The sequence below is a fragment of the Hylaeus volcanicus genome, chromosome 7 (genome assembly GCF_026283585.1).
Source record: "Hylaeus volcanicus isolate JK05 chromosome 7, UHH_iyHylVolc1.0_haploid, whole genome shotgun sequence".
In the NCBI taxonomy this organism is placed as follows: domain Eukaryota; kingdom Metazoa; phylum Arthropoda; class Insecta; order Hymenoptera; family Colletidae; genus Hylaeus; species Hylaeus volcanicus.
Genome location: NC_071982.1, coordinates 16075257 through 16103154, shown reverse-complemented (window position 1 = coordinate 16103154; position 27898 = coordinate 16075257). Strand labels below are relative to the sequence as shown.

General features: G+C 42.7%; 1 protein-coding gene across 3 annotated transcripts in view; it reads right to left on the bottom strand.

Annotated features, from left to right (window-relative positions):
* The window catches only part of LOC128879985 (pikachurin-like), a 161032-nt gene that overhangs the window by 68710 nt on the left and 64424 nt on the right, over positions 1-27898 (bottom strand). For all 3 annotated transcript variants that reach the window (XM_054129583.1, XM_054129585.1, XM_054129584.1), the window contains exons 4-5: positions 19095-19339; positions 15939-16224 (exon numbers count right to left, since the gene is read on the bottom strand). In XM_054129583.1, the coding sequence (XP_053985558.1) occupies positions 15939-16224; positions 19095-19339 (531 nt within the window). The remainder of the gene's footprint in view (positions 1-15938; positions 16225-19094; positions 19340-27898) is intronic.

Here is a 27898-nt window from a genome sequence, read left to right as displayed (position 1 = left end):
AAAACGCTTCCCTGAGAGTGAAAATATAATTCCACGAGTTGCGTTGTTTTTGCGTAGAGTCGGCACTTTAAATAGATACGCTGAACAAGTCGAATTAGCTCGCTTTCGCATCAGATGCGATGTTGACAAGTACCTTTTTTGTGGGTCTGCGTGGAATCACTGTGTGGAATACCTGTGAAATTACCTGTTTTATTTACGTTTCGAGATCCTAACTTGAAGAATTATTAAAGTAGAATTTAATAGAGAATATTTATACTAAAAAAGAGAATTTATGTATAGTTTTATTGGAATTGCTGTTGAGGAAAATTGTATTATGATGTTTTGGTGTTGCCATTAATAATTTTAAACTATGAATAACTTTCCTGTAAAAGTAATGCAGATATTGTTTGTTACATATTGATGCTAAAAATGATTCGATCCAAGTAGTCGAAAATTCATTAAAATAAATATTTACTCGTCGTAAATACTGCACGCCGCTGTAATGATTTATATGTATATTCATAAATTTTATTTTCCTTTTACTGCTTACGTGTTCAATTGTAAAAGTTTTTCAGACTTGTTCTGGATTTTGACACGTTCAAAAACTGACGTCGCGTGTCACAGGCAAAGGGTCGCGAGTGCGTTTGACGCGAGGAAAAGAATGGGCACACGGACTATTGCATTTATGGATTGGGTAGCCTGTTGCAGCCAGCTTGGACGTAGTTTTCGTTCCATCGAAGGGAACGAGTAACGGCTGCCAGTGGCCATGAAGGGCGGGGTAAACGTTTCAATACAGACTTGGACAATTCCTCATGGAAATTTCGTTTCTTCGATATCAATTTCAAGCGTTACTACTGAAACAGAAATTTAATTTTCTATTGGATTCGCTGTACTTTAGTGTTAGGTCTGACAATGAGTTAGGTAAATCATATTGTTGCGACGGTATGAAGATGCCGCACTACAGTTCCGAGTTACATCGTCGCGACGGTGTGAAGATGTTGCGACGATGAAGATGAAGATGTTCCGGTTGCCAAGAAGCGGCAAACTTTTAAAATAGAGGACAGCGATTCGAGAACTCAAAGTGAGAAGACGTTTCGTTACAAGTCTCCAAGATTATCGTTATATTATCGTTATATTGTTTAAAAGTTACAGTTTGTTAATAAACTTTATATTTAATTAAAATGAATTCTCGTGTTTCAACCCCCCCGGCGCGACAATATAATCCCTCATATAATTTCTTCCTTCCAGTATAAATAATTATTATGCGTTTAGTAAATATGTTTTCTTTCGAAATTATCATTTTAATGTACAAACGAAGCTTTTGGCCCCCTCGAAAAATGTTTCAGTTTGCCCGTGGGACGTCCCACTGCAACAACGAACGGAGAAATAATGGAAAAACGTCGTTTGTCGCTCTGGTCATTACCGGGAGGGGGGGGGGGGGGTGGCGTCGTGACGCAGCGTTTTCGAGCGACGCTGCGGAGGTCACGCGACGGCCGATTAAACCGCCGACAGGATTGGATTTATCGACAAACAACCAGCAATTACTAACGTTTAAACTTGACGAGAAGGTTCACGGGGCGCATTCTCTCGTTAAAAACGTGCCACGGAAAACACGTTCGATTTAATCGCTCCGAGCTTACCGAATTTCTCCAAGCTGGCCAATTACGGTTCGCTTCGACGTTCGACGGCCAATTGTGATACTTTGTCGACAGAATTTGTGATTGCGTTGATCGCTACGGAAGTGCACAAATTGATTACGAAAATTTTTGGTCCGAATCGTAGTAACCTAATCATAGGATCACGAGGGATGGACCTGTAACTATCTGGAGTTTAACTATGCATTTGGAGCAATTTGGTCAATTGTACGCGGTGTCGCGTACGACTAGCAAAGGCAAAATGCGGTTAATCGGTGTAATCTAGCGTGCAAGGTTGGCGTTCTGGCCGCACGCCAAGCAACCTGCTCGTTCCCGATAGCACGAACAGTCCGAATAGTCATTCTGAAGTTCGTGGTCTTCGCAACCGCGTTTAATAGGGTCACGATACCAGTTATCCGAGCGACGAACGCAACCTCGTTTCCTGTTCTACCGGATGACTTCGAGGTGGTACCCCTTTTACAGAGAAGGGGTGCTGGAACGCCAGGGCACGTTTCTACTTTGGCAAATAAAAAGGTCGGTGGGAAGATGCCTTTAATAGGATTTCAAGGCTCGGTGGTTTTGTTAAATTACACGAATATTAGGTAGAACTCTATAGGAAGGGAGATTTAATAGCGACTGAACCGTGACGTCGGTATCACTCTACTGGAAAACATCCAAGATAATAACCCTGTAAAATTATTTGAACAATAATGGGATTTAATTATGATTGAGCTGTGACTACTCGATGGTCAAGAAAAGGAAATTTTCAAATTTCCTATAATCAAAGATGAGATATGTATTGTTGCGGCGGCATGAAGATGCCGTAGAAGTTGCATCGTCGCGGCAGCGTGAAGATGCTGCGACGATGTCTAGTGCGTTCTGAAGAGCGAGCGGAAGCGGATCATCGGGATGTTCCTTTTACCAAGAGAACCGGCAACTTTTGAATGGGAGAACGTCGCTAGACTTGCTATCGAACAGACGTGTTTACTTTGAGTTATTGTTATAGTTAATAATCGTTTTGAATTCTTGTTCCTTTTATAAAGACGTGTTGATTATTTAAAATACTCCTCGATGTGCCACCAACCCCCGGCGCAACAGTATAACGAACAATTATGGAGATAACACTGTGACAACCCGAAGGACTGCATTCTATTGTAAAACATACAACACGCTCTACATCCTTCTAACATTTTTCGCAACCCCGCGTTTAACGCCCAATGGAAGTGTCTGCCTTTTTAACGTCTAAATCTAGTTAAGGGAAGCCTCGTTTCCTTGGAGAACGAATCGCGCACTACACCCTGGCAACAACCATATTTCCATGCTGTTGGAGCCCATTGTGCGTCGTACTTTCCCCAGTGCGTGCGTCGTAATAAGGGTAGTAATAAACATGGTTTATTGCCTCCGCGTTATTATAACTCCCCCGGTAACTGCACGATGAAAGTTGGTCACCGATGAAACGAACGTAGAGCTAGAATGAATGTACCAGGGGAACGTAAAAAACGGAGTACATATTCCGGTTTACACTCGGATAATAAAATGAGGGAGGGAAAAGCGCGTAATAAGTCCGTAATGTTTCGTCGGGAAATTCAATGAAACTTTAACGATGATTTAATGCCATCGAAATTGATCCAACGGACGTTTCCCCTCGCAGCGAGCATAATTTATGCGGCAGTAACGATTTTTACGTCGATGCTTGGCGATATATCAGAAATTACACTTAATTTGTTTAACTCGGTAATGTAACCGTTTACGATGCTGGAAAAATATTATTAACCGTGGCGAATAACGATGATGGGGGCGAATCGTTAGCGATCATTTCGCTCGAAGTTCGACATACTAATTTATTCAAGCGCACGTTTCGACTGCGGAGCTTGTTCTCGTTAATGAAAGATATAGAATAACTCGAAGAGGAGATATTTAATGTATGGAAATACGTTATTAAAACGTTTTTAATATATTTAGAATATTCAGAATACCAGGGAATATGTATTTAATCGTAAACTACGTTTATTGAGAGTTATATATAGAGCTATTCTGACGACTAAACTGACTTCTGGTTGCGGATTTATACGACTGGACGACTTTTTACCTCCGTACATATAATCCTTTAAATTATTGGTTTGGTAACTTTTGGTTGCGGATCGAAGGCACACACGAACATTTCTCATCGTGTCCACCGGAGCGATCCTACATCAGTGCTGCTAATATAACTTTACCGCTGCATTACTATCTTCCATCTTTCAAACAGAGTAACTACCCCCGCGAATGAATAATTTCTACGTCGCAGTAGCCTCTACAAATTTTACTAAGCTCGGTTTGTAAAGCAAAATGCAAACATGGAAACTGCTGCCTGTGATATATGAACACACGTGCGGCTAGATAAGAACTCTTTGACGTCCCGTGAAATTTTACCTCATATATTCTCAACGATCCGATTTTCTAATCTTGCCCAACGTTGTAACAAATTGATCTATTATCTGATAGAATCGTTCGTATATTTTCCAGCCACGTGTATCCCCTTCAGATTGCCATCTCTTAGTAAATAATGCCACTGAAAGATAACGTTTCGGCATTCGAAGGCAAACGCAGTAGAAACAATGAAACAAATAAGCAGGATGGACGACGAGTCAACAAAGACAAGGTAAGAGTGGAAACGGAGCCATCGAAACTGAATCGAAGATGATCGAAAGAGAACAGGAGCAAGAAAACACGTCCGAGTGAAAGCTAAGACGGAGCGCCGGAGAGGCCTCCGCGACCCTTCATCCAAAGTATCCATCGGGGGGAATAAAGAAGGTAAACTCGAGCCGTAACAATGGCAACCTAGGAACTAGAGAGACGATTCTATAGAGCAGACGCAAAGAGGAAACGCTGGATTATGCCTGAATAAATTTGTGTCGTTTGTTCCTTGGCTTTTACGCCTTATGGCATTGGCTTCGTCAGCCGTTTTTTGTTACTTACGCCGACCGAATACACCCAACCCTACGTCAGGTTCGTTCGAACTCTTTGCCAGACGTGGGCGAATTTCTGGATATGAATTTCTAGTCGAATAAAAATTAGTATTTGGAACAGGCGAGTGTATAGAAGAATATTATGAATTAAACAAACTAAAACTTTCTCAAACTTTCTCAAACCTATTGTTCGAAACAGGACACCGTTACCGCACATGCTTTTATTACCATCGGAATTTTCTCCCAGCAGAGTATCTGCATCGTGTTTTGTCCTTTATGCGCGTACCGGGTGTGCCATTGGTATGTAATCAGTCACAGTAATCACCGTCATAAATTCGTCCCGACCTAATTCTGCTGATTTATCACGACACCGGAGCTCACGGTTCTATGCTTCCAGTGCGTCTTCTCGCAGTTACAGCCTGTCGCGGAAAACACGATAATAACTCAACTTCGCTCCCTGTTTTCCTGCAACGATAATGAAGCTGTAACCGCAGCCGCGTTATTCTTTTGCGGCGAACTGCCACGCCTCGCTCTTCAACATGAACGATCGTTCGCTTCGCGCGAGACGACGAAACTATGTTCTTCCAAAAAATAAAAAGACACCATAAATCAATTGTACCCGCCACTATCACCAATGTACGAACGAAGGAGGCAAAAGGCTACACGAATCTACAGGCTACAGATTCCCCAAACCCTTCCTCCTTTCTTCTCTGTAATTCTTTTCCTACGGTTTCGAACTGGTTCCCTCCACCAATCTAAACATTATCCTTCCATCTCCGAAATGAAAGTGACAGGTATCGGTTACACGACAAACTACTCTGTTCGCCGAGTTTCAATTCGACGACGACAAGGACGTTGAAGTTTTCGAAGCCCCTCTCTCATTTCCATCTTTATTGAACATTCCGACCGATTCCACGGGACACCGTCCATCTCCGGACAATCTTCTCGGTCCCGTGAAAAGAATCCCTCTTCGAGCGAACTTCCAGCTCGGTTTCCGCCCACGGGAAGAAAAACACAATTACTCGAGGGGACCAGCGATTACACCAGCAGGAGCCTCGGTAACTTCCGCCTTTCGTACCTCCCTGTCGCCTCCGATCAATTTAACGCGTGTTTTTAAAAAGAAACTGGAAGGGTGTCCCTTAGGAAAGGTGACAACCGTTTTATGTATGGGCGAGTACGAGGGATAGCTGTGAGGAGTAATTGTGTTTGCGAATCACTCAAATCTACGTATGTACGTCTAATTTTTTTCTTGTTGCTGCATTAATTTTAATTCCGTGGTAAATGCGACAGGGAAAGTAGTAAAATAATAGCGATAATAAAGAGTAAACGTAGTTAATGTTTAGTAATGAAGGCGGTGGATTTCGTGGAGGTATAAATCTCACTCTAGATAAAGAATTTTTTCCGTTTCGGGCTGTAAAATTCTTTTGGCTGCGTCACTTCAACCGCGGCGTAAATTAGAGGGCCCCGACATTCGTTCTGCGAAAGTGGACGATGCACTGTTCAAAAATTATGAGTGCTCCGCACTCTGCAAAATTAAAGCGTCTGGTGATGTAGTAGGGTTGCTTTGCCGCCTAACGGCTGTTAAAACGCACTTCCCTCGATTTCTTGTTACGGGAATTCGTCATTCCGAATTCGACGAGCAATAAAAAATTTCGTTTCGAGTACCATAACCGTGTAGATGATTTTTCTGTATACGATTTTCACATTGGAACATATTTAACGTGTTTTAATAAATGAATCTGCAGAAAGCATATTTAGTTATGCCTATACTATACCTTAGTTATACTTGAATGCTAAATAATTCACCAAAGTCCCACAATTTTACTGTTTACAATATAATTTTTAAAAATCATATCGATAATTAAATGATTTATTTTATATCTCTCCATATGCCGCGTGATACGAACTATTATTTTTAGACCAAATAGTATACAGAATAGAAACTCCTCGAAGAAAAAAAGGAGAATGCTCCGATTCCATAAACGAAGACGCATCCAGACGTATCTCAGAGTCTCTCCGTGGAAAAATACGTGGTAGGAGCCAAGGGGTTGGTACGAACAGCTCCCTAACCACGTCCAGAATGGAATGCACCCTCGCAGATGCAATCCCCGCGTTCGCCATCGTATCCAGACGCATTTTCGCGCTATTTTATTCAAGAAGTTTCGCGACGGGATTATTCTCCATAAAACTCGGATCTCGGTTCCTTCGCGCTTCTGCCAGCCACGTTTCGGGAGAAATGCTGAGCTACGTCCGCGGATATTTTCGCCGCGTGCCGGCAACGGGAACTTCCATTCTTCCGCGACGCCTCTGGCTGTTTGCGCGACGCTGAAAACTACTCGGTTCGGGGGTGCGGACGGGTGTAGAGACTCCAGAGAATCGAGGATTCGATTGGGAACCTATGATGTACACTATCGTATTATAATTTCTCTACAAGCTTTCCATTGTTCAATTTATTAATAGAAGACGCATTTAAATATACGAGTGACCTCTCGGCCATCGCTTCCAACGAAATCAACCAAAGAGGTCAATAAGTGGAAAGTTCAAGCTTGAATTCGATATCCGCCATAACAATTTTAGACGAATTTTTACGCAATTATAGAAAGCGTTAAAATAAATTTTTCCCGACCCAGATATAACGAGCACAAAATATTTTTGTCGTTGTCGATGTGTTGCGTATACCTTCCCTCGTTTATCGATCTGTTTACACCTACTTGCCACGCAACGAATTCATGCCAGAGCCGCGAGAAACGGGCAGAGAAGTTTCCGGGCGTATTATGGCTCCCTCTAAAGCTTCCTCTCGAAGAAAGTTTCCGCCCCGATCTCGAAATCCTCTTAAGATCTTTTTCGGTTCTACACTTTGTTCTACTTTACTTTGTCCTCGCGACGGCCTCGGCCAGACAAAGATCTCCGCAGTAAGTGCCGACTAAAACGCGCCCGTCTAAAATCTTTCGACAATACAGGGCGAAGAAGAAAAATAAAAATAAAAAAAAATGGCACTTCTCTCGAGTAAATAAAACAAAATCCTACCTAACTCGTTCCCTCCCGTTGCTTGGAAGTGTAAAGGTAGCGATGGCAACTTACAGGGAACCGGACAAAGCCTGTCGATTCGATGGCAAACAATCAGCCCCTTCCTGCACGTTCTCGCATTGTTCCATGAAAACACGCTGAAACGCAGGCTTTAATTGTTATCGATGCTTCCCGCGAGGGCCACGAATTTCGCTGTCGCTGGAGCAGCGTTTCTCAAACTTTGCTCTCGTGGCCCTCTTCCTTGGTTTGTTTGCCTCGACGTTTGACTTGTGTGCGAACGTGCAATTCGTAGATGTCTCATGCTCGAGTACCTTGAGGTGTACGTGTAGCGGTAATATTGAATTCTAAACTATTGTTAGAGAGCGTGTACCTTCGCTTGAGTGAATGTGGAAGATTTCGTTAAGTTTATGCGTACTTGGGATTGTATACTACTGCTACCGTTTTACTTATAGCGAATGTGGACAGATTACTTTACTACGATACAAGTTTATCAATGGATGTAACAGACAACATAGTAGCGTACACTTCCACTAGCAAATATAAACAGTAATCATACCTGTAATTAGCGAATTTAGACGTTACTTGAGTGTGAATTACACTGATTACTTCATTTACTACCAACTGTGTTCACAGTTACTATCAAAATTCACTTCGACTTTAACAAATAGAAATCAGGCGAAATTAGGCAATTTCTGAGGCTGTGTTCGTTGAGAATCCCTGGGCTAGAGGACCGTAGCGAGATGGAAAACAATTTGTGAGGCAGTTAAAAGATCGCTTAGCGTCGTGTTATCAAATGGCCGACTGAAAGCGTGCTCCCGGTGGATTGAAAGTTAGACATTACACGGTCGCTCGGCCGAGGAAACTTCGAATCGAGTTTACCCCACCTCCGCTTCGCGGAAGGGACAAACTGATCTACATGGAGGATACCGAAAACCGTGCCGGCGAATTAGACTTATCGGCGGAAGACGTCCCCCTTCCCCGACCAGTCCCGGGATCATTTATGGTCAGACATGCTCCCGAAGTTGTTCGTCCGATGAAAGGACAATTAGAGAAAGTTCTTGGCGATGGGTGTTCCTTGAAATCGTAATAGATTCCGAGCAAGTGCGGGCGAGGGGGTCTAAGAAACTTTTTCCGGAATGAATGCAACGAATCGGAGGCGGTTAGGGGACCTTGATATGAATGCACGTGAGATATGTCAGTGGAATGAACGCAATTAGTGGAAGGAACGGGATCGAAGATATTTCTCGTCTCCGAATCCAGTAACAGGCGTAGCGGAAGCGATCAGTTTGTACAGACCTAAACCAAGAAGAGATCGAAGGAGAGCTCGATGACCCGGAATAGAACCTTTGACCTACAACCGCAAATCAAACAACCACGAGTGACGCTGGTGTCTGGTCGTCTGCCCTTTCACCCGTGTGACCACTAATGGAACCGATTTTTCTGAGGCCGCGGTAGACACGACAGCCGTTGGCGTAACTTCCACCTATTCATGAACAAAAATACCATTCACGCAAGCCAGTGCGGCTTTGCCAATTTTCCCGTTTCATCGGAGATGTTTTCCCGTGGATACCCGTCACTTTGACGAAAACTTTTCATTTCAAAGTGTCCGTGGTACCTTGTACACTACAGCGCGGTCATCTTTGTTCATACACGATTTTTTTAAATGATTTTAACACATCTACAACCCTGCTACCCCTTCGCTATCGATCAGCAGAAACTAAACGTGACATTTCCCAGTAATTACAAATAAGGTAGTCGGTCAAAGGATGCTCTTCAAAGCCCTCAAACATATTTTCCTTTCCATAAAGTTCACCCTCATATTTCACATCCACATTCCCTGCTCGTCGTTGAGACCGTGCTCCTCCTTCGCGTTTCCACCGATTTTGAAATTGCACATTTCCAGGTCAAAGGGAACCCATCTCTCGCCTCTCCAAACATCGTGATTTTCAAAATGCACCCCTTCAAACCGACCAATTAAAGGAACTCCCGCGAGACGTCTCCCACGACCGTTCACGGCAAGACGCAATGTCGAAAGTTTCCAGCCGACATGAAGGGACAATTAAAGCGGGCAACTTTCGCAGGGACTGGCCATACTTAGCCGGGAACAATGCAGTTGCTTAATAATTCCAAAAGTTACGAGATACTGTCGGTTATATCCACGGTGAAACTTTCATCTCCGCGAGACATCTGGACTGATCTCCGCGTTCCCTGTTTTCAGGGATGTCCCGGGTCAGAGATTAATTTCGCGCAAGATGTTGAGGTGATGACGCTTGGCTGGCTCGTTGCCATGTTATGGAATATTTATTTCTGAATAATCGAGCTGTTGGTACCAGTGGTAAATTAAATACGATGAACGGAATCTTTATTTTGTTTGGTATTATTATTATTAGACTTTTCATTAATATATATTCCATCGATTAATGTTCATTTGATTTTTAATTTTAATTGTAAATTTTAAGTTTCCAAAGTTACGAGACCTATGAAATTTTATATAACAAATGAGCCTGTATCTATGAAATTAATTTCTGCAACGGAAACAGAATTTATGTCAACCATTTGCGACGCTGAAATTACCAAGGAATAATTTTAGTAAAAATCCAGAGTTTAATATCTCGACGAGCATTCGTTTCCGTGGAACAGCTGGACTTGGTTGGTCCAGTGTTTTCGAGATGTCCAGGGGTCAAAGATTAGCTTCGCGCAAAGAAGAGTGGTCCATTGTTAGCGTTGCTCGTTTGCCTGGACTTTTTACTGCCGCTCGTTTATCCTTCAAAGGAGCGCGGGACACGAGAAAAAGGAAACTTTAATTTTATCGACGCTAAAGGCAGCAAGCTGTCTCGGGCTCTCAGCGAAACGGAAACCCGTCGGGATTTTCCCGCAGGGTTGAAAGTTAGGCGTTACGTATTTACTTCGTTGACTGTGTCGACTTTCGAGGGAGGGTATCCTCGAAGAGGCAAATTGATTTAAATTCCGCGCTACACGGGGACACGACATTTCTCAGATCGTTTCGTTTCCTCGTTTATAATTGTATACGCGAAGTTTGGGACTTGAATGAAACGCTGATGCAATCTGAATCTACTATTCACATAGAAAGGACTGTTCCTAAATAAATTTTCCAATGAAAGACACAACAATGCCTTTGCAAAAATTGACAACCACAAATAAACGTTAATTTCAATTCTCCATAAAACTTCCCAATAATTATCCACCCCAAAATTTCCCAATAACGTGCCAGAAATACCTCGAAAAAAAACTGACAACCACCACAAAGAAACATCAATTTCACTTCTTCCCGAAAATTCCCGCACCCACGAATAATGGATGCACTCCAGGCCGGTATCAGCCACTCGAACCAAAGTAACCACGCCAAACTCGCCCCGGCCCAAGATTTACGAGCTCGCGAAATTCGTCGAGAAATTCCCAGCCGTAAAAAAATTCTGACCAGCGGAATCGAGGCGACTTTCGCGATTAAAACGGGGTCGATGCACGGACGAGGAGCTCCCCGGTGTTTGAGGAGACGTCTCTGGGAACGTCGCTTCGCTCTCGAATCTTCCGCAAGTTTCTCGAGGGGATGGAAAAAGTTGCCCCTACCCTTTGGCCCTAGAGATTTTATCCCGGTTTCCGAAAGCGACGACCGAGCGGAAACTTCTCGGTTACCATCCGGTGGGAGGCGAGGGCGGTTGGTGGTGTTTTCGACGCCCCCGAAGACAAAACCATCCAGCATCGTCCGCGAAGGCGCGCGCCACGATGGAAAGATTAATTACTCGCCGCCGTGGCGCGTTCTCATAACCTTTCTTTTCGCGGAGCACAAAGGGAGAATATCCTGTTTGCCAGGTACACGACTAAAGTTGCTTACCTCCCCCGCTTGAAAGCTTTCATCTCAAAGGATTTACAGATTACACGGCTGCGCGGCGAGGGTCTCTGAAAGTTTCCGCGCGGCTGCGAACGGTCTCGCGGCTTCAATGCGCGATTCTCTACGACAGGAACCGTCTCTGGCTCGGAATCTCCGATTTCTATGAAACCTGACGGCGCAGATGGGGTGTCGGAAGGTGTACGGTGGTCTATCTCTTTCATTTAGGGATGGTAAGGCTTGAGTTGACTTCGATGTTTCCTCAGATGTGGGCAAAGTAAACATTTTTGCTGGTTCTAAGGGTTGTGAAGCAGCGTTCGTAAGTTCAAGGTGATGGATAGATGGCAGACAACAAGTTGAGAAGTTAAAACTGATTCTAAAGTAGATGAAGTAATTAGAAAATGAATGGATACAATCAATTGACATTCGAGTCCTTTTCACATCTTTTCCTTTTGCACAGGTAGCAAAACTGTAAATGATTATTCGAAATTAATCTGTCAACAAGACAATACCACTTGTTTCGTCATTAATTGCAAATGAAATAAGACGCTTAAATGTTACAAAAATTAAGCAACACCAAAGTTTCGTCAGCCTGCCGCGGAAAGTAAAACATCAATTAGAATTACAAGGGGTAGTACGATTCCCGAAACTTTCATTAAATTGTTTGAACAGAAGTGGCGAGTAATTTCACTCGAGAGCTGTCTCGGTTGAATTTCAGGAAGCGCAATTACGCAACTTCTGGATCAGTTTCGTCAACAGCTGGAACGAACCGATAAAACTGTTCCAGTCGGGAGGAAGTACAAGTCCAGAACTTGCATCGACTAGAAATAAAAAAAAAAAAAAGAAAGAAAGAAAGAAAGAACAGCAACTGGGGGTGAGAGTTTACCGAGAAGGGTTGGTGTATCAGGAAACATCACTCTAAACTTTTCTTCTTGAGCGAGCAAAGTAATTACAATACTTACAGTCACATGTGTCTGTCTTTATAAGTAGTGAATATTTATAGTGAAATTACCGCTGCTGTTAAACATACTCCCAATCTACCGGAGATCACACACGATAAACCCAAAAACTCCCCAATCCAAGAATCTCGAAACCAAACCTACTATCGAACGCAATCAAAAAAATTCTCCCGCCCTGAATTCGCAGGAGTGGATCACCCCTTCTAGAGGTTGAAGCTTCCGGAGATCCCGAGAAGGTGTTCCCGGACAATCAGAGAGGAACTCCCCGAATAGGCGAACAAAAGGATAGGAAACTGGCGATGGGGATCTTTTTAATCCATGTCCCCCGCGAAGACCATGAACCCCGGCTAAGATTTTCCCGTGATTTCCTCTCAAAGCCAGCGCGGGCTGTGTACGCGCGGAAGAGAGATTAATTGCTGCAGATAGCCAGCTCTCTCAGCTTCGTCTCCCACCATCCCTTGCTCGTCTCGAGGATGAATATATGCTGCTGGCAAATACAAAGGCGAATCAGCCAGATTCTAGCCGTTCCTCGCCCGAAGACGTGCTTCCCTCTCGCAGGGGTGGATAAACGCTACTTGAAACTTGCCTTTGAAAAATTGAACGCGTCAGGTCTGAAACCTTGTAAGTTCAACGGCTGCGAATTCGCGCGAGGGTGGCCTGCCGTCTCCGCAGGGGTTGTACCGACTTGGGCGAGTTGTTCTCGGGGTATAAGCCAGCGCGTTTCATTTTTTATTGTATTTTCTGTGAAAGGTGCAACACTCGCGATGGCTCCACGATTGTAGAGATTCTCGGAACTGGGCCGGGGTTATAGCTTTTCTTTGAGTGGGTGGCAGGAAATGTTATGGGAGGAAAGGGAACTGCTGTGTGGTCTGGCAAAGCGCAATTGCACTTTTGGAACGAGAATGACGTGTCTGTATATTTTATGTTGCCCATAGTTGTATTTGTATAAGTGAGCTATTTTAATATTTCGAAAAGTTAATTAAACACTAATATCGCGATGAATTTTCCTTGTTCAATTTTCCAATTTATATATTTCATAATGCCGATGTATGAATTTTTCTTTATTTCAAGAATATTTTACAAATTTTAACGGATATATCATTAATGCGTTTCTGAATTATTTGAACCAAACTTGTGTATCGATTTAACACAGTAGCGTGATACTTAATAACATCTCCTGAATTGTTGTTCATTTAGAATGGAATAATTCGATAAAATACAGACTCGTCACCCTCGATTCTTATGCGGTATCCTACTTCGAACGTAACCAATGCGAATACTTTCCTCGAGCACCGAGTCTTTTTCTCGGCGTTCCGCGAGCAAACAGTTCTAAAATTGAAAAAGTTAACTTCGCGGGATGTCCACTTCGCAGCATATATTACAGCATCGAGTGAAAAGCGAACGGGGTGCATTCGACTTTCGAGAAGGGAGTTCGACGTCTGACAGCAATTGATTAATGTTAGCTATTATGGGGAGAAAGAGAGATCACTGGGGGTTAGCGTGGGATTTTTGTCCATTAGAAACCTAACCCAAACCTTCTGTCCCCACATTACTGAATTGGTTCTACCAGCAATTGGTCGTTCGTGGCACGAATTTGAGAAACCACGAGGAATCGTGACGAGGACCGAGAGCTGGCGTTAATCCCTTGGCGACTAGGACGGTCTGTCATCGCTCGACTGCTCTATCCTCCCCCGTGCATCAAGCTTAGAGCTCGCTGGGAAAGCTGTTCCGCCCGTCAAGACGCTACCCGACGTTGGCTCCCGTTAATTTCGCGATATCGCGTTTTAAGACGAGCGATACAATTCGTCTGGGGGATTATGCTCGACGCGATAATGCTCGTCTTGGGCGGCGCGAGGTGATTCGAGCTTCTGGAGAATTTGTGGCCGAGGTGGCGTCTCGACGCGCACGTGAGCTGCCACGTAACAGTTCCGAAGGATTAAGGGACGTTTAATATCTGTTCCACTTTTATATTTAATCATCCGAAAGCGACTTATTCGTTCTCTAATATTTTTCTGCAATGAATCATCACTGTGGTTGCAATCGATCGTCATTGCAAGCACAGTGATGCTCCCATCGCGATAGTGATGGTTTCACGTGACTCAACGAATAAATCCCGCTGGACGTGATTCACCGCAAACGTCAAGACATCCATCACATCTACACACGTGAGGATATTCTTAGATTTTCCCGCGGGTCTGAAATATTGAAAAAAAGCTCGCCCCGCGTCTGCTTATTTATTTATACGCAATACAGTAGTGCAGCACGCTCTGTTCCGTTCGAGGATCGACCTCTTCTTATTTCATGTGCTCGGGGCCGGAGAAAACAGGACAAAAATCACGCTACTCCCTAGCTCCGATTATCCGAGCTTTAGAAACTTTACCATGCACTTTTACGTTTATGCAACACGAAAGCTTATGGTCTACCGTCGAGTGGGACATGAATAACTGATGGACTTTTTTCTGATTGATATTCTCACGTGAAAAATATTTTTTTCTTTGTAAATAGACTTTGTAAATAGACGTTGCCACAGTCGCGCGAACAGTGCACGCGAACGGTGGGTTCGCAGACATTTTGCAACTATTACGAAACAAAACACCGTTTTACAGCACGGGCGAGACGAAATCCGTTTGCGGTCAGCGGTTGCTTTTCGGGCAAAGAAAAATCGCGGTCGGTTCGGATCGATGGTCGAAACAAGAACGCAAACGACCGTAATCGAGTCGCTATTATGTCGCAATCATCGAGATTACAATGCCACCGCGCAGGGGAAAGCGTAATCCGCATCAATTCGCGAAATATAGTGGTTATTAAATTTACCTACACGCATGGATCCCGCGATAGATAGCGACGCAACAACCGTTCCATCGAGTGTGTAAACAATTTTCCCGGAAATTCCAATTTATCGTGGTCCCAACGAAATGGATACACGTCGTTTTCGAAACGAATCGCAACCGATCGCTGACAGATGTAGATTTTTTATTCGATCTGTTTGATTTTGTAATTGGTTTCGAAAGATTCGGTTGACTCTCGGGATCGAGCTTCATTTGCGTTTCGGTTGCAGACTTTTTAGGCACTTCTGTTTAGTTTTTTTCAAGTTTAAAATTTTACAAATTTTTAATAACAAATGACACGAACGACAAACATGAACAAAATTGTATCCTACATTTTCGATTCAATTTTTTATGTACGTCCTACTCGAACTAATTAACTTGATACACAACGACCCGCGAACACCTACGCGTCGCAGTCAAAGGTCCTCCAACGCCCTTCGCGTCTTTTTCATCGAACCGTCTACGCAGTCCTCTTGGAAATCCCTCTCTGTAATTAAACACCGCCCTATCGTGGCTCGAACCGAGTCTTATTTCATCAGGTTGTCGAGCGTCGATGAATTCTGGCGCGACTCGAGCCGCTGGCTCTCATCCAAGCGGGTATCCACCCTTGTAGGGGTGCTGGCCGACGCCAACGAACTCTTTCGCGAGGTACTTTCACCCGATGGCGCGAAACGCCGCACGAAACACGACTACGTGGCTAAATGAAAATCACTCACCTAGCTGACATCGATCGCCGCCTCTGCCTAGGGGGCATTGACACCTCTGCCTGAAGGACCCTTGCTTCCGTCTCGGTGCCACGTCGTTCCCTTCGAGATCCATCGACATCGAGGCGTCGTCGTCGTCGTCCACGTTGTCGGAGTCGTCGTCCCCCAGATCGACGTCATCCCCCCTGGACTGCTCGATGTAGCAGTTGCCAGCTGGCCCACAGTCCAGGGAGCACGACGGCTCGGTGATCACTATGCTCTCCATCGTGGAGGGGAGTTTCTGCTCCAGATTGGGACCCTGGAAATCGAAACGGGGACTTTTAGTAGGAATCTTTGGGGGATTCGATGCTGAGAACTGCAACGGCTGTGGTGGTGGGAGATTAACCGTTCACTAAGGTGGTTCTTATGTTACGCATCCCCTAAATATCTTGCGAAATCATCAGAAAATATTCCTGTAAAATTTAACCTCTCAATTTTAACATCAACACGTGCCCCAAACCTTCGAGTGTTTTATTTATAGATAGTAGGAACATGCCCTTAAAACTAAGCTATGTCACGAGACGTTCTTTTCACCACCCCCTCCTTAATACTCTGCTAATTCCTCAATTGTTGTCCTGTGCACGAGGAATCCAATAGCCTGCAGAGTCCTGTGCTTCTCTAGATTGGCTATATCCTTTTCATCGAACGACCTATTTTTCCTATATGAAGCCATTTCATACCAAAGTGCTTCCACTGTGTTCCAATTCTGTACCAGGCTCGATCTTCAACGGGTCTTTATTGTTCGGTCGATCAGAGACCTCGATACGGTATCAGCGCATCTCCAGACCCTCGACGAGGCTGCAATGCTCTTCCAAAAAGACGTAAGTCTCGTCGGAACGCCCCGAACGGTATTAACTGATCGATGCTTCTTGCAGAGTTATCGCGAATTTGGGAGGGAACAGCTGGATCCCAGGCGACCGTGGAACCAACGCTTCGGTCAGGGGAGGGGGGACCTGTTGCTCGCGTCGCGACGTTTTTATTCGGAAGACCTTTCGAATTAGGGCGCGGAATGTTTGTGGTTGCGCGAAAACGAGAGGAATTTTGAAAACAAAAGCGATTTCGTGGGGGCATGCTGACTTTGGGGTAGCGGAGAAGTGTCCTTAATTGGGGAAGGGAAAGAAGTTTTGTTTGGAGAGGACTGGAAAGGGTATTGTTTAGGTGCTTCGATGTTTATGCGAATTTTAGTATACTTGAATTCCACAGGAATTTTGATTTTTATAGAATTATATTATATAAGAAACACTATCGAGATGGTAGTACGTGTATTTAATATAATTCATAAAAATTCAAGTATAGTAATATTATAAATTGAATAAAACCTAAGCTTTCTACTACTTTTACCTCAAAGTAACTTTTTATTTACTCTCCCATTCGCAACTCTACGTTATAATAAAATTTCTGCTTCGGAAAGTTGGTCGTATCGTCCGGCAACAAAATGGTGGAAAATTCTCGACAACGATCGGCGAATACGGTTTTCAGTGAACTGGATATGCAAGTGGGAGAGGTTCGAGTGGTTCGCATACTGAAACGGAAACGGATGCACGCATTTCGCGATCGCGCGTCAACGTGAAATTATATAGCGGAAACCACGCCCGATAAATAACATTGAGCAATTTTCCAATTACCCCCATACGACATCTAAATTGCCCAATATTCCGAGATACTTTTAAAATTAAAATACAAATTTCTCTCTCAAAAAAAAATGCGACGGAGAAACGGACGGAAAAACAACAATAAAAATAAAAATAAAAACAGCGAACGAGATTGGGGTTGGAATTGCTCCATGCTAAATTGAGAATTGTCCTATCTTCGCGTAGATAAAAATGTATGGCCGGTTTTTAGAGCAGCCCTTGAAACAACGAGGAAAATTGACAATCCAACAGTTGGCAAATAGTTTTTAACTATGGGAAGCGAAATATATTTTTAAATTTTCGATTGTTTTTTTTTCTTTTTTGTTTTTGACATAGTGGGTAAAAATAAATTGAGTAAGAATAACCTTCAACTGTTTTCGTACAACGCAACAGGGGACAATCTAGAAATACCAGCCGCCGAGCTGAATAAAAATCTGACGAGAAATAAAAATTAAAACTGTCGGAGGAATGTTCTGTATTTCACAGGTGGAACGAATTAAATGGCTGGTCTCCACGGGGTATTCAATTGAATGGACATACCCAGGCCACAATGTGTCAAGTTAGATAGTCGGAAGAACAGAAAGGTATGGAGAGTGAAACGTTGAATTTTTCACAAGCAATAATAAAGATTAAATATAAATTCATTTCTAATTTATTTCTTAATTTTATATTATTACTTTTGCTCCCATCGCGTCTCACCAATAACAATAATAATAATAATCTTAATTTCATATTCATAGTCCCATCAATTTTCATTGTTCTGCAGACACTTCGAAGCACATAACTCAAAATTTAAATTAAAAATGAATTTCATCTTTGATTTATATTTAACAGACAATGTTGCTCAACTAAGACCATCTGAATATAGTTAATCCGTGATAGAGCGTACCGTTCATCATAGTCGCGATACGTATCTGCCCTTACGAACCCATTCGAATCAATGCGTCCCATATGGCACACGGACAGAGAATGAAATAAGGGAGGCTTAACATACACGACGATAACATTAGGATTAGTACTCTACCATACAGTGACCCCATAGTGCTTTGTGTACGATCGTACATCATTCTGATTCACTGTCTGTCTATACATCTGGTCAATGAATCACTCTTGCATCAGAGACGATACAATCGTACTGTGCGGAGAAAGAAAGATCAGACCTGAGAGAAATTGCTGGTAGTATTGGACGGTACTGGTCAGACATGTTAGGCTGATACTTGAATTAATTATCAAAGGTTGTGCATGGACGCTAATATTCATAATTCATTTAATCAACGAACATCAAACTACCCTATACATCCCTCTTTAAATAGTTTTCTTTCTCAACACATACAACGAGATTTCCTCCGAACAGAAGGACAACATTTCCTCCCTTATACTAACTCCTAGCACCACATTCCTCTCGGACCCAGGAACTTTATTTCCCTCTACGATAGTACTTTCCATTCCGTTCCATGAAGCAACAGTTCTTTACGGTCAGAAATAAAACACCTCATACCTGAGACGTAGCTCGCAGCTCGACTCGATCGAGGGTGGCGCCTGTCTCATCGTTGGACTTCGTAGAATTTACTGTGTTGTTCTCAGGTAGCGGGTCCAGGTGTATCGTAAACGACGCCCCGCGCATATAAAGGATGTCCTCGACCGCGTCTTCGTCGTCATCCGTGTCCTTGTTTAACTCGTCGTTCTCAACGTCCGCGATCAGCTCGCCCAGCTCGCTGGTCGACGGGGACGTCGAATTCAGCTCTGGAACAGATTGTGAATCTAAAGAAAATTGCATCCACATCGTGGTTCGAAATTGGAATGCAGGGAGTGAATGAAATTATCGACGAGAAAAATTATATTTGGATGCACGAAGGGTTAATTAGACAATTATAATTTATTTTGTTATATTTTATCAAGTCCCTACTTGTACTAGACACATTTGTAATATTTATTACTTTTTAAAAGGTATTTTAAGATATTTTTATTATTATGTAATAATAGTTCATGAACGAATTACGCTCACATTTTTATTGTCAACGTTAAATTATCGATTTCCTTTACTGTACAATGTCAAACACTTCTCGACGTATTTTTGTTCACTACAAATATTTTTTATTTAGCAACATCCTGCACTATATGCACCATATCACTAATCCGCCTTTTATTCACAAACGCAGACTTTATTCCATAATATTCTTCATGCATCGGATCGCACGGAATGCTGCGTCAAAAGTGTAAAAGGTAAACAAAAAAAAGCAGAATCAAATAAAAAGTTGAAAAAATAACGTTGAATATTTCGTTCTGCAATCGAACCTTGGTCATACGCAATATTTGTCCAGTCTACATTCACGAAGAAACGTCGATCGAAAACTCCATTTGTCCATTTCACCGTGTTAAGATCGTAAAACGATAAATAAAACGATATGTCGTGTATAACGATTATCCTGCATCACGAGATCGTCAAACAATGCGATGATAATACCTCGAATTCTTTTCTCGGTCCACCGCACCAGACTTAATCTCAGTCTGTAAACATCATCGTAAAGAATCCGACAGCTCCGCGATATTTCTGGAGTTTTCAAGAGTCCGCGAGAATTATCGGGGAAAAGACTTGGAAAGCGCAAGGAGAAGATGAAGAAACTCGCGGGATATCTCTTAACGTGCTCCTCGAGGGTAGAGAGGTATTTCATTACTCCAATAGCAAGTTAATTCCCGTTGATCTTGAGGCTGATTTACGAGCGCCACCGCTCGCAAACAACTATCAGTTACGTGATTCGTTCGCCACGCTGTTATAAAATGTTAAACGATAAACTTCCCGCCCGCGACACGACAATTTCTCTCTGGTGTACTCATTTTTTTTTAGAAAATACAGTATTTTTTCGTAAAGAGTTTGCAAGCTCTTGTCGTGGATTGTGTACACCTCTAACCATTCGAAAAATTATTAACACGGAAGCGTGAAGTATTCAGTGACTCCTTGTACCAACTTCTCAGGGGTTTACTCCCTCCGCACGTTGAGAACTCGAGAGCTCTCAGCGAATAATTTCTGTAAACGCGTAAACACTCCCGATGGCTCCCCGAACGACGCCTATCCCCTCTAACTTAATACTTCGTTAAGACCTAAAATTTGCGAACGCAACAAAAAAAAAAAAAAAAAAAAGAAGAGTCTCGAAGACTCTCAGCTTAATCAACAATTAAATTCATGGCACGGGAAAGCTCAGGCTCCAGCGGGGCGAGGATTAAAACAGCAACGGTCTAAGTCCCCGCTCAACTCCGCGAAATTAGTATTTCGCTTTAGGGTCGCATCTGGCGGCGCAAGGCTTATTAAATTTTAAGTGGTCGGATTACCAGCGTTGTCTTCGCCTCTCGTTCGAAGGATCGACGACGGGCGGGACCGTTTATATTGCTCACGATGAATCGACGGAACAACGACGAAACGAGGGATCCCCTGTCGAAGGCAAAACGGATCGGGGACTACGAAACGTTTCAACGGCCTCGAGGCAGCGGCAATTAAGCGCTAATTGCCGCTACAATCGTCCCGCCTCGGAGTCTACGGGGAAAGAATCATTCTAAAGGCTACTCGACGTGGTAATCGCGGAGAGCCTCGATTGCCCCGCGTTCGAACAGAATGTCGAGTGCCAGCGGATGAGAAAGGAGTGGGAATGAAAAGATAGGTGAACGAAGACGCAAAGTTGGGGAAAAATGTCGATTCCGAAGGCGTCTGATCAAAGATGAATGCTTTCGACAGTTGTTCGTGGTGGTTTCAATATGGGAAACATCTATTGTATAGTTAGTGTAATACTGTTGAACTCTTCTCAACGTCATCATTGACTCTGTCATGTCCAAAATATATGGTGCTATTTAAAAAATCTCAAATACTGATAAACTTTTGTCAAAAACATTCTTTACAATACGTTAGAACCTCAATTGTTGTTTCCGTTCCTTTAAGTTTTCGTCGGCAATCGTTTGCCAGCTTTCAATAAAGACATCAAACGCGAAGATGAAGGCGAATCCTCTCGGCGGCCATCTGGTAAACGCCACTTTAGAATTGCGCGATATTTAATGAAAACCGCGGTTTTAATTTCAATAAATAAAACGAACGTCGCGGCGACGCGACGTTAGCGGCAGTTGAATTAATGAGAACGCGCAACGGACACGTTAATTAAAACAGATTGTCATTTTCAATTTGCAACTGCCACAACTCCTTCCACCCTGTTCGTACCGCCATCAACTGATTTACTTAATCCGCCATCTTCCCAACGATTCCGATATTCGCGAAAAATTACTGGGAGACGATGCAACAGTTTTTAACGCATATTGTTGAATAGTATTTGGAAGAATTTAGAAAGCGCGGAAGATAAAAATGTCCTAAAGTCAGGAAATTAGGTAGAGACAAATTGGCTTGTGATTACATATAGATTGATTGAGAATGAAAAATACGAAATACGAAATTAAAATACAAACACCGTTTTCAGAAATATATTCCCTTTTTCTTTCTCGATAGTCAAAAACGTGAAATGCTAAAAATTCTCGATATTTCCCTCCCTGGTAGGATCGGCAGAAATATTGAGAAGCGTCAAACTCGCAGTTATGCTCGCACCGTCGAATTGCGAATCGAGCGCGAAACTTTTTATCGACGCGCTTTCGACTCGCTCGCCGATCAACGAGAATCGATTTCATGACCTTATTGACAGGTCCCGTGTGTCGAGAGCTCGAACGTTCCCCCCTCGCGCTTTATCGTTCGTGATGAATGGTTCTTGAAAATAATACCGCGAGCACTTTCCTTTCTTGCGCACACAATGGTGAATCGATTAACGTTACAGCGCCGGAAGTAATTGTTTGATCGTTCGTTATTCCCTTTCGTTGCTACGAGGCGAAATGGATAACCGGAGAATGCCGCGTCATTTTTCCTTTGATTCGTTCTTCTCTATTTCGTAGTTAGGATAAGTTCTAAAATGAGATTCGAAAAGAACGTTTTCTTTATGACTCTGTCAGTATACGAATTTATTTTTCAAAATAGATGGAAATTTTTCACGAATCACAACTAATTCCCACAAAAAGAAACGTTCAAGAAGCGACAAGTTACTAGTTAGCCTCCGAGCCACCAGCAAAATTCGATATCTCAACCTTTCCATTCCTCTAACAAATCGCAACCCCTAAATTAGTTTCCGAGATGTTATTACACCGACCAGCGGAGCCAATGGAAACAATAAAATTGAAATAACAGCTCGGCCGCGCGGAATCGACAAGTGGCGAGCTCCCTGCAACTTTATCCAACGTTCGACCGTCGGTTTCGATAATAAACGTTCTCCCGCGCGCGAAGCCGGCTGAAGAGAAACGGATTAAGTATCGACGGCTCGCTTTCTACCCGCGAAGAAACCGATCTGCTACGGAATTAATTCGTTTTATTGAAATTTCACAGATTCGATCGGCGCTGGACAATGTTCTGCGGACACAAAGAACAGGGATTGCTCTGGTCGACGAAGGGGTGGCCCACCCCTCGAGGAACAAAGTCTGACTCGAGTTCGGAACTTCTGGTTGGAATGGTGTCATCGAAAGGCAGGGGGAATTAAGGATAGTCGTTGAAGTTTAAAGCCAGCTGGAGGTTGAATCGAGGGATGATGGTTTTGCGAATTACGATGTATCGTTTACTTGGATTCAAATTTTGAAAGTGACCGTAGTATGTGTATGTATGTATGACACTTATGATTTTCTTGTATGTGTTTTCGTTTAAAAATGAATATATTCATCGATATATTCTTTCCAATGTTTCTGCACCTACATGAAATATGCCTGACTTGGTCCAATCGATTTGTCTATTTAACACTGCTGCTCTTACGATCCCATTGACCCCTTTCGAGCCACATAAATTCGATTTATTCGAGTGAACATTTAATTTATAAAGTCTGACCCCCTCGCCAGGTGGAATGCGCAAGACACTTTCGTGCTACGAAGAGAGATATTGAGTTCGAGTGTCCGAGCCAGTGGCGAAATGGAAAAAATGACCAAGAATTAGAACCCCTATGGACATTTAAGGATTTAAAAATAGTACTAAATCGAAATTCTTAAATGAATTAATAAGAACACGAGGGAAATTTCAATTAGAGTAATTTATCGCAGTAATAAACTGTAAAAATGAATCCTATTCGTCTTCCGTGCCCCCTGTGCAATTTAACAAATTTTACACTACCCAGACATAATCAATAAATACATCTACACAGAAGAGGGTCCCAAAATTTCAAATAAAAACTAAGAGTTCTAACCCAGACCTAACCAACTTAGCCAAAAATTTTGAGTAGAAACCTTCGTATACTTCCACACTCCACACTTATCAATTACTATTTCATTAACCGAACCAGCGCCTTCACTACGCTGTTCTCATAACCCGCTGCCGTAAGCGCCTCTTAGACGCTTACCACGATGTTGCTGAATAGTTTCGCTCAGGGAGGAAACCAGGGAGGAAACACTTCCAAGGAAATATCCATTCGCGACGATATCCTTGCAAACGATTACTGTCTCGCCGTCGCGTCGGCGTCGTCTACGCCGACCTTTCCAAAAAGTGGAAAGTCTCGTCATTGGTCGAACGTAGAACCCCAGACGTGGATGTGTTTCAGCTGGAACCTCTTTTAGGGAAATCCTGGCTGCGGGAACACGGGAAACTTTCTGATCCCGAGGTGGCAAAGCGAAGGAGTTTCAGCGATAATCTTCGAGGGGGTTGAAGAACGGCCAGTCCGACGCATAAGCCAACGTTTATTTGAACGTGCTGCTAATACGACCCGGCGCGTTTAACTGCCTCGTGAAACTTGCATGTATTCGCCCTTCGCGAAAGGGCGGGAAAGACGACTTTGCTTTTTTTTTCCTTCGTATTCCATTCAATTTTCCGTTTCTATGTTCGTTTCCAACTCTCTTAAACTCCGTTCCTCGAGTCTGACCCCTTCGTATCTTTGAGCGAGTTATTTGGTAGATTTCATGGGAAGACCTGTGAAAGGGGTGGTTCTCGGGGTAAAAGGGAATCGGAAAGGTGTAATAAAGTTTTTACGTACGAGGCCTTGGTTCCGAGAAAATGAATTTTTAAAACGAAGTAGGAGTAGGTGGAGTTAAATTTTCATGGACGTGTACATCATTTATTTATGTTTCTTCTGGGGTGCTGGTGGTTTGTGAATATCGACAGCGGTATGGTATTATATAGTTTACATTATAGTCTGACTGAAAGAACGCTTTAATTTGTATTAGGACTATGCAAAGTGAATTTCGTATAATAGTTCGTTATCCTTCGTGAATGAAGTTTCGACCCTTTATGAAGCAACGAAGCTCTATTCATTAGTCTATTCATTAGACTAATTTGTGTGTTAGTCGTTGAAGGAAGTCGGTGTTCTGGCGAACAATTGGATTGTGCTTAACTAATTTGGAAGCTCTGCGTCAATTTTACTTCACTAATTGGATTCATTAATCTCAGTAGTCATTCATAATATTAATTTTCCTGAGAAGAATATCCTTAGTTTAAAGCCCAAGGGATATTATAAACGTCTTTATTACAAATGTGTGGACGTATCCATTTAATATTCTTCCTTAGATTTATTCCTTTTATCATATTTAATATGAATTATCCTACCTTCAAACTTTCACAGTTACTTCCTTCAAAGACAGAAATTTAACGAATCCCATTAAAAATGACAAATAGCATTAATGAAACCACGCGAAGATAAATTCTATCAAGCCAATCACAATTCACTGCTTAACATTTATAAAGGTACGCGAAATAAATTCCATCGAGTTAATTCCTATTTACTGTAAACGCGGAAACACATTTAGAAGAAATTACTATTCAAAGCTGCCGCGTTAGAACGATAAACTAAGGTACTCGAGTTAATATTAGAACCTGCAATTTGTCTCTGGCAGGAAAGCGCCACTCCTCGTAACATAAACCAAACAGGAGTCGAGAAACGAATAATGGTCCAGCGTCGACTCAAAGTTCCAGTTACGCATTTTCACGGGTCCATCGACTCTGGAAAGGGCTGGACCTTTCAACTACTCTCGGATATCCCTGGAAACCTAAAATCATCCTTCGCAGCCCTTTCGTCGAGCCGTGAGGGTGCGTTTATGCCAACTCGAGGGCGCGCTTTATTCGAAAATCCGCCGTGGTATTAAATCACAGTGAATGCATCGCACGGCCGATGCTTTACTTTTAATTGAAACGTTTATGAAACGGACGCTCGCGAAACTGCCGCGCGCTTCGTTCGCCTTCAAAGGTTGTATTTCAAAGGGGTAAACGACGCGTCAGTCGAGATAGCCGCACTTATCTGCTAGATTTAGCGCGTCGCTTACGGAGAAATTTACTATTTAGCTTAGGCGAAGGGGAAATAGGGGTGCGCTCGTACGTCACCCTCGATAGCGAGGGCCTGGGACCAGTCTAGCAATTTAATATTTGCATAGTTTCCCGTGTAGTCGATGCTGCGAATAAATTAGGACTATTCGAGTACACTGTTTCAATATACCGTTGGAGTACATCATTGGAATATCGTTATTCGAGTATAAGTACGTGACTAATATTGTTCGATTATTATTATCGGTATATGATTAACGAAATTATTAGGTTGTCCCGAAAGTTTCTTTCGCGTGTTGCGCTCAATTATTTTATGTGATCGTGTTTTTATAAATAGACAATCTAATTTCATAGATATTCATGTTGTAACAGTAATGGAGCAAAATGAATCGTGCACGATTCAGTAATGTAACATAAAACATCAAATATTGTGCCATGTATTACTTATTAATAAAGCGAAAGAAACTTTTGGGACAACCTGATACAATCGTATACTACGAACAAAAAAGAAAATGAATAAATACGATACACAAAATTAATCAAAATAAGTGAAGTCATTTCGAATAAATATTTAGAATAACAGAATTCCAAAAGGTAGTCGTATTGTTTAAGCCCTAGTTGATCCTATTAATTATCAACCCTTGACATTATCCTCGGAATTTCTTAAAAACGAGTCGATTTAATTAAAAGCGCAGCGATCACTATCGCGACGAATATTTTCAGCAAAGTGGGTGCTGTTAGAGTCGCGACGCGCGTACGTCGAGTTGTTTTCATCGCGTTCAATGGGGATGCATCGCAGTCAAGTTTCTGGCTGCGCGTCGACGTGTGCCGCGCGTCGGGGGTTCGTTTATAATGCATTTGCATTCGAGTCAAAGGGCGGGTATCGCTCGACTTGCTTGATCTGATTTCGTTCCGCATCGAGCCCGGGTCAAGTGAGCCATTCGCTAAGGAACACGACACAGTATTCGCGATTTCCACCCAACCCCCTCCAACTGAAACGTTTCCTGACCGATTTCGAGCGTCTCGCTGCGACGATTTCGCTCGGCTCTCGCGCAAGAGTTTAACGTGAATTACGTTTCAGACAAAAGGAGCCTCGACGAAACGCGATTACCTGGATATAACTCGTTGCGGAGAAGTTAGTCGCGACGTATCGTCGACGACGAGCAATGCTTCCGCGTGAAGGGCCGTTGGTATTTTACAGCAACAGGAATTGCTCAGCAAACGTTTGACCGATTTGCGATAGACTTTCAACGCTTTAGTAATACGGTTTTTCTATGTGTTTAACCTTTGACTATTATTTACTTTCATAATGAATTTTATACATTTTCAAAACACTGTCGCACAAAATAACTGAGTGCAAGTCGCGAAAGAAACTTCTGGCACAACCTAATACGAGACCGATTGTGTATACATAATTAATAGTTATGTGGAATAATTAGAGTACTTACGATACCAGTATCGCTATCGAGATGTTTAATCGAACAGATTTCACTCGGGAACGTTCCATCGCACGTCTAAACCCGTCACAGTCACACGACGTAGTGAGAGTTCGGGTAGGGCGCGGCAGTCACATTGTTCGCGGCTAATCAAAACACGACCCTAGCCGAGCGACGTAATCCGTACGGAGCCTTCTAATAACTGTGGCCTCTGCACGACTTTCAATTTATTTCTCACAACAGTCAAACAGTTATGTATGTGTCATTATTGAATTGGGGATCTTCGAGCAAAATAAAATCTTTGCACGCGTCTTTACAGAAATTGAATCTAAATAGGAATTTTACTTTTAATATTCTTTCACATCATTGCATACTGTACGCATTTTGTAATTTCATCCACGTTCAATTCAGGAATTCATTTGTTAAAAACAAAATTATATTTTTATTTCCAAGACGTACAACTCGAACGCACCGATATTTAAAAACTGACTTCCATCGACACGTAATCGAAGATTCTAATTTAAGGAACACGAATCAAGAGCACTAACCTGTACAATAATTAAT